The sequence below is a fragment of the Pavona decussata genome, unplaced genomic scaffold, assembly GCF_977016875.1.
Source record: "Pavona decussata unplaced genomic scaffold, jaPavDecu1.1 SCAFFOLD_58, whole genome shotgun sequence".
In the NCBI taxonomy this organism is placed as follows: Eukaryota; Metazoa; Cnidaria; class Anthozoa; order Scleractinia; family Agariciidae; genus Pavona; species Pavona decussata.
Genome location: NW_028145480.1, coordinates 5,267,945 through 5,281,057, shown reverse-complemented (window position 1 = coordinate 5,281,057; position 13,113 = coordinate 5,267,945). Strand labels below are relative to the sequence as shown.

The 13,113-nt window shown below is 39.6% G+C and overlaps 1 protein-coding gene and 1 pseudogene across 1 annotated transcript; both read left to right on the top strand.

Moving 5' to 3' along the window:
- The first annotated feature begins 2,632 nt into the window (after nucleotides 1-2,632).
- Nucleotides 2,633-3,915, top strand: LOC146479853 (uncharacterized). Its single transcript, XM_085110270.1, has 2 exons — nucleotides 2,633-3,018; nucleotides 3,284-3,915. Exons 1-2 carry the CDS (start codon nucleotides 2,633-2,635, stop codon nucleotides 3,711-3,713), a joined length of 816 nt encoding a protein of 271 aa, XP_084966396.1. The 3' UTR covers nucleotides 3,714-3,915.
- Nucleotides 3,916-7,761: 3,846 nt separating this feature from the next.
- Nucleotides 7,762-9,924, top strand: LOC146479852 (E3 ubiquitin-protein ligase TRIM71-like; annotated as a pseudogene).
- Nucleotides 9,925-13,113: the final 3,189 nt, after the last annotated feature.

Below are 13,113 nucleotides of genomic sequence, written 5' to 3'. Positions count from 1 at the left end.
AAAATTTGTTCATACATCCTTTTATTGCACATTCCCGAAAATATCATAAGAGAAGTGGATCAGTTAAATTTTAAATTCCTATGGAATGATAAGGATGAAGTAAATAGTTATGAACAAAGATAGCCCAAAATATGTCCCCGTGTTGTACCAAAAAAACTATTTTTAGAAAAAATCGCGCCACCCTTCACGTCATACACCCGCGCGGATACACGCAGACCCGTTGCGATACCCTAACCCTAAGTTGGGTGAAGAAACGTTTCCTATGTTGCTGCAGCAGCGTGGATGAAGACAACAAACCCGCTGCTGTTCCCCCCTCCCCCCAAAACTAAAAATATATATATAAATAAATAAAAAAAAATTAAATTCGAAAAATACAAAAACAAAAACAAACAAAAAAACACATACCCTACATGCACAGGCAAACAGAATTCTTATTGCAACGGGTCTGACGATGAACCACGGCAGGCCAATTTCAGAATGTTCCGCAGATTGCTGTCTTATAAAAAGGTAAAGTACTCTTGTTTTTACTTTCACTTTCAACGCTTGTCTTAGCACGTCCTTTCGGAGAATTTTTGGCGATTCAACGATCTCAAAATCAACATTCAAACGTATTTAACTGGCTACGGTAATCCTATTTCCAACAAGCGCATTAGGATTTTCCGATTTAGCGGAAGTTCGCGGAAGTTCGATCTATTTTTCCGAATAGCGAAAATTGACTAATCGAAAAGTCATTACCATGTACTATAGAAACTCGCCGGTTACGATGAAGTCATGAGCACTCTCACCTTATAGCACTTAAATTAACACCGAATGAATGTTTATCATCTACCCTGAATATTTTTCTCGTGCAACAGCAAGTTTGTGATTATCGAATACTCGTTCGGTTGATAACAGAGACTATGAAGTTTTTGTCAGTGAATGTGTTTATTTTCGTACAAGTACAATCATTAAAAGCTAACATTCTTTTAACCAATATGTGATACATGTTCACTACCTGGATGAAAACTTCCTGCGCATTCTACAGTCTGTTCTACAGGCGCCTTAGATGCATAGACTTTCTGAAATCCAATTGAGTGTTCAATTTTGAATTCTCAATGAGCGGAGAGCCCTATTTGCCTGCAACTGTCTTCTATTTCGCGCAATCCGTCTGGGAACTATCAGAGGCACCCTCGCAGCGTAACCTCCGTCGGCAAGAAGCCGTGCTCTACGGGGTAAACCTCTAGCTCTGCCACGTCCAATCTGAGGAAGGCTCCGGTAACATTGGGCATCATTCATGTGCCCTGGAAACCTGAAAGGTACAAAAACGGTGGCGATAAGTCACCTATCTGACAAAAACAGAACTGTTCAAGGTATGTAGAGCTAGGACTAATACTATACCCTGTAACGAGAAGGACGATAAGGCCATCGGCGTCCACAACTATCTGCGATGAAATAAAGTGGCATCGTTTATCTCCGCGGTAAAATTCAGCTTGAATTGGTCCCGAAGGACGGCGAATCCGGTGAATAGTTCCGTCAATCATACCCACGGCGTTTGGAAAGCTCGGGAATGTGTCTAAAAATTGGTTCCATTGTCGAATCGAGTACCATTTTATGTATCGATTGTAATTTGTAAACAGAATATGTACAACGTGGTAAATCTCCTCGGCTACGGTGCTTTTAGAAATGTCGAATACATATATGCAAGAACGTGGAACTTTAAGTATTGGCAAAGCCAAATAAACACAAGTAGCACTCTGTTGGGCACATCGAGAATGCAGCGTCGTCTCCTGTCCGTTCGCAGCGTTCGAGGCCATTGTCTTGGTAAAGTTACCTCTCTGTATATTTTTTCAACGACTTCTTCCAAAGTTTCTGGTGTCTCGCCCGTCATTTACCAAAATATTACAGGGTTGAGCTGTAAAGCTCGCCACACGTCTCTTCCTCTTGACCTCTTTCCATGGAAATACGGAAACAAGACCATAACTAGGTGAGTATAAGTATTGTGTGCTTCGGGAGCGGAAAGAGCGGTAAGAAGAAGAAACAAGGCATTAACGCTGAAGACCAGAAACACTGGTGGTGGAAGAACACTAGGCGTTTGATCTTGAGTCACATTTACCAAACAAGAAGCCAAATAAATCGAGGAAACGATAATGGAGTAGGCATTTAAAAGAAATATTGGGGGAGGAGGTGGGGAGTTTTCTTTGGGCATTCCTATTTCTTGGGAAAACAACCGACACAAGTCTGTCCTTTTAGCCAGTCAGCAAAACATGTTTATAACAAGCATCTGTCTCCCCCAGTATCTTAGAATTTCATATTCAAAATGGTTTAATTACGCTGACCAAATCACACTCCATGTTGTAAAAGTATGAGACATTTTTATCAAAAAAAGATGTGTCAAAAGGACGTTCTTACCTTATGTGCTAAAAACAAATGAGAATGTTGTTTGTTCGAAGCAAAACAAATACTTTGTAATTTTTCACACTCTTAACAATAGACATATTTTTCACTCTTTGAAGGAGGGCGGGTACCAGACAAACTAGCGAGAAGCAAGGAGATTGCCACCTATGTGACAACGACAAATAAAATTTTGAATGTTGTTTATTACAATATTCGTTATATATAAGCCCAAACTTTGTGGTTTTTTGCACTCACAACAATGGACTGGAAGGATAACATATTTTTAAGGGCAGCATTTGGCGGAGAGATTGAGATGCCCGCCAGCCCTAGAACGAGTACCTCTTCAACAACCTCTTCCAATACTGACACTTCTAAATCTACACGAAATGGCAAGGCACTAAGAAAACGCAACGCACCACGCAAGAAGTATAGCAAATTGGAAGACCACTTGATTATCAGAGCAGTTGAACTGAACGGACGGGACTGGAGAGCGGTGTTGTTGGCTTTTTTAAAACGAAACTGGGAAGTCCTTGGAGAGGAAGGAGAGCTGTACCGCGATTGTGATATTGGTGACAGGAGTATACAGGATCGACTACGGAAACGAGCCGCAACCGTTCTAGGCAAGGACAGCAAGGCAAATGATAAGTGAGTACAAGGGAACATTGGAGTTGAAATTTTGGATCACTGGTGTGGACTAGTTTATTTGGCGTTGAAAATCCGTTGGCCGTTAGACACAAGTCTAGTTTTTTCCTATAGGTCGTTTTGGGGGTTTAAAATTTGTATTCGTACGCGCATTTTCTTCGCCATTATACCTGAGTACCCCCTTAGGGTACGAACTATGTTAGTTTACGATGCAAACTCGTTGTCATTAACACGCTAAGGAAAATTTCTTTCTTTTCGTATTTTCCAGGGATGATGAAGCTTCGTGTATAGATGATGAATTTAATACGGTAGATGATATTTTGCAAGGCCCCCAGCTGAAAAACCCTGCTTCAGAAGAGAAGGAATCCACCACAGATATCAACGATGAGATAGACAAAATAGTAACCAAGGTTAACCTGAGGGATACCATATATCGCCTGGATGCAGCTGAACAGGTTGATGTGGTAAGCGCTGCAGATGTTATGGAGAAGATAAAGAAAAGGGCCAAAAGTGACCGAGAAGAACGTGGTAAAAAAAAAAGGAAAAGGGCAACAACGGTCACCGACAGGATTGACGGCGTACTGGAACAGTTGCCTCAATTTCTGGCCACAGCAAACAGTGCAGCCGAAGCAAATACTAGAGCCCTAGCCAAATGGGAAAAAAAGTTTTGTCTGGCCAGTTCATCAGATTCTGACTGATTTTTTTAAACGTAATAAAAATACGAAATGTAAGTTGAATTTGTGTTTGTGTCACCGATATTATAAAAAAACTGATTCAAGGTCATGTTCTGTCATAAGATAATAAATAAAATATTGAGTGGCTGCAAAAATATAGTCTCAATGGATAGTAAATCAAAATGAATGCTTTTATAATTTTAAAAGAGTTTGACGGGAATCTTACGTTGCGAACGGTTATTCAGAGTAAATTTCCACGAGTTAAAGTTTGCTATTAGTCTAACGGTATTGTTGTATATGGGGCAATGATTTGGTCATTTACCCATTTTAATAAATCATTAACATTTTGACACCGGATGTAATTCCGGGTGGACATAATTTCTGTTACTCTTTTCAGAACAGGCGCAAATTTTCGAGGAATTTTATTGCATCTTTGGAATGTAGAACATCGGCAATATTCACTCCGGACGTGTGCATGGTGAACATTAATTTGCAAAAATTAGCAAAGCGTTGAATGTAGTATCGGGGAGTTTTTACTCGTTCTTAGGCTACAATAGTCGTCACAAATCTTGAAACACGTGTGATTTTCCCCTTCCCCAATGTTGATTTGGGTATTGCAGTCATCTCAGTGCTCCAAAATACGCTTGGCTCAACATTGGGGAAGAAGAGGGGCAGATTTGAGTGAGAACAAAAGTGAGAAGAGTGAATGTAAGAAATTTTTGAAAAAAATTCAGGAAGAACAGGCTCTGTTTCAACGATTTGTGACAAGTATTTATGTTATCAGGTCAAAAAAGAATTTTGTCGAGCCGTTCGAGAGATATACAGGAAAGCAGTAAAAGTCAAAATTCATTATTATTTTTCTTGTCACGGTGATATCGATTTTACCTCAAACTGGATTTTGACAAACTGCAGTTCACAGTTACGTAGTGGTGAAAATTTGATAGTGACTGGACAAGGATAAATCACTTTTAATGCGATTGAAAAAATATCGGTATGGCCTCCGAAAAAATGTATTGAATCAGTCCTTAAACCCCATTGAGCTTGTCCGTCCATTGATTACTCGTCTTCTTTAGCCCCCAACTCTAACGAGCAGGCCACGAAAAATGCCTGCTTAAATCCTGAATTTGTTGGTGAATCGAAACTTTCATTAATTTTACTTCCAAGAATAAAATATATTTGTGCGCTGCAGTTGGTTTCGTGAAGTGAAAGTTACTTACTAGGATCCGTTAAACGAATTTCACATAAAGAAATCCGCGAAATTGAATTCAGTTGAATTTGGCAAGTTCCACTTCCGCAGAACTTCCGCTAAATCGGAAAACCCTATTTGGAATAATTGTTTTACCAAGGTTTGTTTCGTTTAGCATTTTTATCTATTATTGTTATGCAAATTACATTATTATTATTATTGTTATTATTGATATATCTTCCAAGAGCTAACGGATTTATGCTTGCTTGGAGGGAGGTTTCTAGCCTAATTTTCCTCAGAAATGACGTACCCTCATTCCAACTCAACGATTTTCTCATGAACAGTGCTCTACTGCTTGAGAATCAAAAGGCTCTTTCACAAGTAAAGATGGAGACTGCGGGGAACTCACAGAGCAGGTGCTGCCTGGGGTTGTATAAGAGCTGGGAGAGCTACAAGCCACAAGTACCCTGAAAGGCGACTGATATGAAGATAAAAGGACAGGATTACTTCACATCCAAAGCGAATTTAGGGTGCTGTACCTAAGTGCACTTTCACAGATCATCGGTGTCCAGAAAACACTTTAAAGTACTTTTTGATGCTGTTTAAGAAATCCTTTTACTGATTGTAAAAGTATTGTATAAATTGAGGAAACTGATGAAATAGATGTAAAAAGCTGTAAATATTTCCCAATATTAAACTTTATACCCTTGCGAGTCAATTACTGTAAGTCGCCAAGTAATTTAAACTTAATAACAGTAATGAATGTATCGATTATAGCTCTTAAACCTTTTTTTTACTATCTTGGTTTATAATAAGACTTCCCATTGATTTTATTTCATCTTTAACCCCTAAAGCCGCTGGTGCGACTGCATTTGACCATGTTTGGGTAAAACGTTCCCATTTCCCTCCATTTGAGTGTTTTGGGTTTTCGTATCAGGCGGCGCAAAGAGCTTACTAGCTGAGACTTTCTCAAAGTCCGTTTTGTCCATTCAGGCGCACTTTCTCGCCTCACGAGTCCGTCTCTCGTTGCTCTCTTTTGGCGCCATAACAAGTCGACTTGTAGCAAGTCTTAGTGGATCGTCACAATGGTATTTCACGAGCACTCGTCCCTGGCGCCATATCAAATGTGACGTCACCCCTTAGCTGATTGGAAAGTAAAGTCGCGCTCGGCTCCAAGCACTCAAAGGCAAGCTCGGTTACTTTGATAAGCGCCTTGAGGCCTGGGGACGTGGCTGGTATTTTAGGGAAGCGTTTCGTAAAACTTCCGAAGAGTTTGCGGGCCGATAATTTTTTACAAAATCCATTTCCTTTTGCCTGGTGGTATTTTTCTTGCTAACTAGACCAATGCGTCCTTTAATCTTGTGAAGTTTTCAATGTTTTTGGCTTTCAAAGTTATTTAAAGTCAAATTTCTTGTAATGAACACTGAATTTAATGCAAACTAGTTTTTTCTTTTTTTCTTTTTTTGCAATGTTTTCGGGAGTTTGGAAAAACGCACGCCCTGTGGATTCTGTAAGTAATGGATTTAGATCACGTGATAATTTTGAACTGAACATGCGTGTTGTCTGTTTAGTTTGCGTAAAAAGAAAGAAAACATACTGTACAAGAAAAATTCTGTGTTTGATTTTGTCTACCAGTTGTTATGTCAACTGATCTATATTTTGCAAAATAAATAAAACTTTTAGGGCGCGTTTCAAAATCAGAATACCTTGACAAATTAAATATATTCTTCTTCTAAAACATCGATCAGAATCCAACTTACTTTGCATTTGGCTAATTGGATTTGCAGCTGAAAGATTATCGAGAGGAAAAGATTCTCGCAGTTACCTTCGCAACAAGACTGTTGCAAAAAAACTGAAAAAAATCCAGGCTTGAACTGGATTTCAAACCCATGACCTCTGCGATGCCGGTGCAGTACTTTGACATTTTTCGTTACCGGGCAACAGATACAACATAGATTTTTTTAGTGTGTTCCTTTTTCAGAACACACACAGAATAGGTCCCAAAGACGCGCCCGTAGTGTCGTTTTGTCCTGTCTCTTAATTCATTAAGAGGGTGTATCAAAGAAAACGAGAGATTGGAAAAAACGACTGTGTCGCTCTATCTTTGGGAGTTTGAAAACGGAACGTCACTCAGTTCTTTAATATGTCCTCGCGTTTTATCAACATCTACACGTCTATATTTATTTAGTGCATTTTTTTATCAAAGCTCGGATCACGGTTCATAAGTCCTTTTTCTCTATCAGCAAACTCGATCGTATATAATTTCTTTGTTTCACAGCACTAATATTGTTCCCTTATCTTTAGAAAAATCTGTCAATTCACTGACCTCTTTAGAAGTCTTCTTTAGAAATCTTTAGAAGTCCTACATCGCACAGCAGCGAGACAGACTTTTAGCCCTCCTTTGGACGCACCGTCAGATTCAGTGCTGCAAATTGCAGCGAATTTTCATAATTACAAACTGATCCTGGAAAAGCTCTTTTTCTAGCCCAAAGGCGTGAGATTAACCTGAGAGTGCCAGGATTTTCGAAGACGACACGACTAGATCCGAAGATTTCTGAAGACCTCAAAAGATTTTCCGAACATTTCCACGTCCCAGTCTCAGGATGTGTAGCGCTAAACACGACCTCGTCCCCAGTTCCTTCCTTCAAAAACAGATTTTTCGGGGAGAGTATCTATTCGTTTTTCACATCGCTTTGATCATGAATTTACTTATTTTTGGAAAAGTGTGCCTGTTAAGGCTCTAATAGCTCACTTTTTGAACCAACAGGCGTGAGAAATCGGTCCGTGAGCTGGAGTGAGATCGAAGTTGAGGCTCACGCCAAAGACCTGCAGGACTCTGCATAAAAACGAGGCGAGGAGCCTTCGCCAAACCGAGGTCGACTAGCTTTCTCAGTCCTTCGTCGAACGCAATTAAAGTTATATGGATGTTAAACAGCTGTTTAAAACTCTTCGGAAGGAGGCTGAATGCCCGATCTGCTTAGAAACAGTCAAAGAACCGAAGACTTTACCATGCCTGCATTCCTTCTGTTTACAGTGTCTTGATAAATTGGCTGGCTTCGCTCGAAGACAGTTACAGACGACGATCCACTGTCCAGTTTGCCTGGCTCGCTTTCACATTCCCGAAGGAGACTCATTCAACGAATTACCCGCTTCTTTTCACCTTAACCGACTTGTCGATATCCTTTCTCTTGAAGATGGCGGCAAAGAGGCGCAGAGATGCAGCAGTTGTGAAGAAAACAACGCCGTTACTTGCTATTGTTTTGTTTGTCAGAGCTTCATGTGTTCGGCATGTTTTGAGGCTCATCAACGGCTCAAGGCCACTAGAAGTCACCGCAGTGTTTTGATCGAAAAATTACAGGCGAGAATTGATCCGCAGACCCACCATGTGTTCACAGAAATATCACGAGAGCGAAGCGCTAGAATATTACTGCCAAGAATGCAAATATTGTATTTGCATGAAGTGTGGATTTGTGCACCATAACCGTCACACCATCATGGTGGATATTCAACAAGCTGCCGAGGAGCGGAAGCTGCAAATAGCGAGTATTGCAGACAGAGCCAACATGCAAATAGCCGTTTTGGGAGGAAAAATTGAGACACAAAATGAGCTGATGAATAGAAACAAGAACGAAATGCGCGCAGCCCAAGATAGAGTGACAGAAACTGTAGACGAACTTGTGAGAGTTTTGCGGAAGCATGAGAAAGTCACAAAGGAGAAGTTGGCTGAAGTTAATGAAATTCAAAAGGGACATCACGCCACACAGATGGAAAAAGTCAAGTCAGTAATTTCCCACTTCAAAAGATCTGTTGAGCGCGGCGAGGGCATTTTACAGAGGAACAACGCCCATGAAATTCTACAGGCAGGGAATACCATTATTGGGCGCCTTGAAGAAGTATTGAAAACACCAGAAACACAGGTCGATATCTGTAAAAGCTTACATTTGTGCTACATTATTCCAAATATGAGAAACGTCATCCATGCCATAGAAGATCTGGATTTGGATCAACTTCCCGTTCAAGTTGTGGCTACTCTCACTGATCCTTCACAATGTGTAGCTAAAGGAAGTGGTTTAAAAACCGCGCAATTCGGCATTAAAACATACTTTACCGTGACCACAAACGATTCAGAGGGAAATCAGTGTTACAGTGAAGAAGACTTAGTCACCGTGACGATCTGCTCCCCAGTAGGAGAGGAAGAAATGAACATAACGAATCATAAAAATGGCAACTATGAAGTGTGGTACAGAACAAAACACATTGGACAACATGAAATTGTTTTTGAGGTTAATGGAAAATCGTTGTCTGATAGACCTTGGACTTTTCAAGTGGCCATGGAACGACCTATGTACCATTGCAAAGCTGAGGTGTCAGGGTTTTCACAGTGGTCGAACGGCGTTCAGGAAGAAGGAAATCTTGAGTTTCCGTGTAGCATTGCAAAGTGCGACAAAAGTGACAACATTGCTGTGGCTGACTACGAACGAAAGCAGGTGTTGTTGTTTGATTCGCAACTAAAGACCGTTAAGACAACACTGGAATTAGGAAAAACAAAATCAAGATCTGTAGCATTTTCAAAGTCCAGTGAAATCATAGTCGTCCATGAAGAGTCGTCAAAGTTCAGCGAGATTTCTGTTTTTACTGAACATGGAGAGTTCGTCAAGAACATTAATACGCACTTGATAAACCCATGTAGTGTGTCTGTTAGAGATGATGGCCTACTCATTGTCTGCGACTCGGGGGACATCAAAGTAAAGATTCTGTCCGCTGAGGGAGATGAATTAGAGCAGGCTTTCAGCGTGCTGCAATTTGATGCATTCCCCTGGTTGGCTGTTCACCATGAGAAAAAGTAGTTCGTATCTTATCGCATCGCTCCTTGTGTAAAGGTGTTCAGTGAGGACGGTGCATTTTTATACGACATAGAAAGTTCTGCTTGTGCTCCTGCCGGACTTGCTATTGACAATTTTAACAACTTAATAGTTTGTGATGCTGGTAACAAGACAGTTCAGGTCTTTACACTTGGTGGCGAAATTCTCCACTTAATTCACAGGTTTGGCAACTGCGACTGCCCTTGCTCAGTTGCTGTTACTACAGATGGGGACATCGTGGTTTCTGAAATTAGAAGTAAATCTATCTACATTTTCCAGAAATCAGTCTTATGTGCTTGAAATGCACAGAAAGGCTCGTGTGTATACTAAGAAAAATTAAGTCACGAGTGAGATATTTCACGGTATACAAAGAGAAAGCTTTGCACAACTAATTTATCCCATGTCACTCATCGAATTAACACAAAACGTCGCGCTTTAATGCTTTAACAGCAAATACAGTCAGTGAAAAAATATTCAACAGATTGGCAACGTTTCTTGAAAGTACATAATTTTGATAAAAAATCACTGCTCATTACATGTAAATGTATAAAAGCCTTTGTAGGTCGCAAGGAACACCGGGATTTTTTCCTGGAATACTACCCGTTGCATATCGCAGAATATGCAACGGGTTCCTAGCTTTCTGATTGGCTGTATTCGCTGTGGCATGGGATGATGTATATACATTGCCCATTCAGAACACATTTAGTGGCTCCCAATGGTTCGTTTCGGTGGAACATCTGCTCTCCGGAAAAACATAAACCACCACTAAAACTTTGAAGAAAACTAGCGTTTCCTTAGCGAACGCTCACCTCAAATTTTTCAATGCAACCTCGTTCCTAGGGTCTCTCCTCTTTGCTCTCTTGCTCCCTTGGGGAGACCCTGGGAACGTGGTTCTTTGCAACGCTGAAATACTTTTGTTTTCAAAGGATAAAATAAGACGTTAAAACTGCGAAAAAGATCAGATACCAATTTTGAAAATACAACAGCAGCCCGTAATATCGGAGAATAAGATTCCTCTAAAATTTTCGGCAATTTAAATTTTCAGCTTAGGAATCCGAGCAGATCAAACTGTGTTAGCTTACACGCATGCGCCCTCTAAAAAGGCCAAAAAATGATGTGGGAATGCAGGAAATAATATGTTTGTCTATTTTTCTTTAACATTCTGGCTGGGTACCACTGGACATTCCCACTTCTTTGATGGCAGGGATATAACAACAACAATTTTACTGACAGTTTATCGTCAGTTATAAAGTTGCAGATACGCTTTAGTTAAAAAATAATACAAAAGAATGAAACTATATGTTAAATTGATCATAGTTTGAACGGACTTTATGATTTATTATTTTGAAGTATTATTGTATTAGGAGTGCAAAAGGTCACAATGGTATAAATGCTGAATCCTTTGTCTTTCTATAGTTCACTAAGGATATTATTAAAAAACAACAAATAACTGAAATAAATAAAGAAATGAAATTGGTTCATTTACACATCATTGCAACATGGGCTGAATTAATTTGCTTACATTAATGTAAAATTTACTCACGTGTTTAAATCCTTGATTACTGTTGCTACAGCGCCATATTGGTAAACAAAGCGCCCACGTCCTGTGAATGTGAGTCATTTTGAAGATGTTTTTGTGTCTGGTCACGAGCTGCCCATATATTTAGGAACACCTTCTTAATAGAAGACTAAAAACGCACACCGTTCTTTAAAGTCTTCTCCTGACAAGTTAAAAGTGTCTAACAGAGACTGTTTTGTCACGCAATTAGAGTCTAATTAGCGCGATTGTGTGACTTGTTTTCCCCAATCTCGTACCCAGAGTCCTCAGGCTTTTTGGTCAGCGGGGCGGCGCCAGGAGAGACTCTGGGATAATGGAATTTCTTATCCCAGAAAACGTGGGATTCCGGTCTTAGTGCGCATGCTTACGATTAAAACGGAAGTCAAATGCCCCAAAAAGGCAGCCGTGTTATTGTTATTGGGCCTGAAGGTTTTATCGGGTCTTGAAAGTGTTCGAGAAAGCCAAAATTGATTTTTCCACGCGATCAAAAGGAAGTAGATTTTTTTCCCGTAAGAGCGGATCAAAGCAACTGGATTTTTTTTCATGTAAGAGCGAGCGAAAGGTGGACTTGATTCGACGTTGCTACAACAGACAAGTAACATATTTCTTTATTACTGTTTATACTTACAAATAAAAAAGGAACCATCACCTCTCCTCTCACAGAACTGAGCAGCTGACTGTGTATTGAATTTATGTTCAAATTACCTTCTCCCCTTCCCTTAACAGTTTACGTCCAAATGGGATTCAATGAACACATACATGTTACCATTTGACAATAATTAAAATCACCTCTTAATATTAGTACTAGTAATATTTACTGTCGTAAATTAAGGTTTTTTTTGTCCCAAAAATTGTTAATTTTATTAGACTGAATTGTGTGTACGCTTTTCTTAAAGTGAATTTAAGAAAGTCATATGTGTTCGAGTGCAAGCTAGTACAATTTCAACATCAGCATATTTAATACATGCCATGAATTCAAGAGCAGCTTTGGAGTTTTTCTTTCTGAATCAACATTCCTTTTGCCTAGCTTTTGGCAAAACTGATAGAGAGTGTTCACATCTTGCATGCTTTTAGTGCTGTAGAGTTGCTCCCAGGTATACTAATAATGTATCTAGAAATAAAATGAAGTAGTATAACAGAGATTGGATAATTGTGTCAACAGGCTTTGAAAATAAGGATAGTGAGTTGTGTTGAGGTTTAATTTGTTAACTATTCTGCCTTACCACAGAGTAATTATATGAGAACTGTATGGAGAGTGGTGATCATGCCACCTCTCATCAGTAAATTGGTTATAATGTGATTGTTGAGCTAGACTGTTGATAACCTGACTATATTATATTTCATTTAGTCAGTAAATGTCTATACCGTGCATATAATCTCCTTAGTCTGTTCTTGTATACATGTAATCAAGGTAAAATAATTTAAAACTATCTTATGTGAGTTCTCTTGTAATTTTGGGTGCAGTGTAGGAAGCACAGCGAAGGGGTCGAAAGATTGGGGAAATCGTGTTTATATTATAAATTGAAATAATTTTGGTGGGTCCTGACTTCATCTGGTTGTGGAGTGCACACTTTAAGTAAGAGCTGAGTCAGATAGCTCAGATACTGACACACATAACCTAATGTATTCTGATTGATTAGGGCACATTACTGGTAAATTGATAATTGCTGAGGGATTTGCCATTTCTTTTGAGTACTGGATGGTGATGTGATTTGGTATCACACGTTTAATTGACTTCAGGCTAGGCAAGGGAAGTATTATACTCAACCAACACTCTGCTGAATTGTATAATATAATCTCCTCTCTGATCTTGCAGCT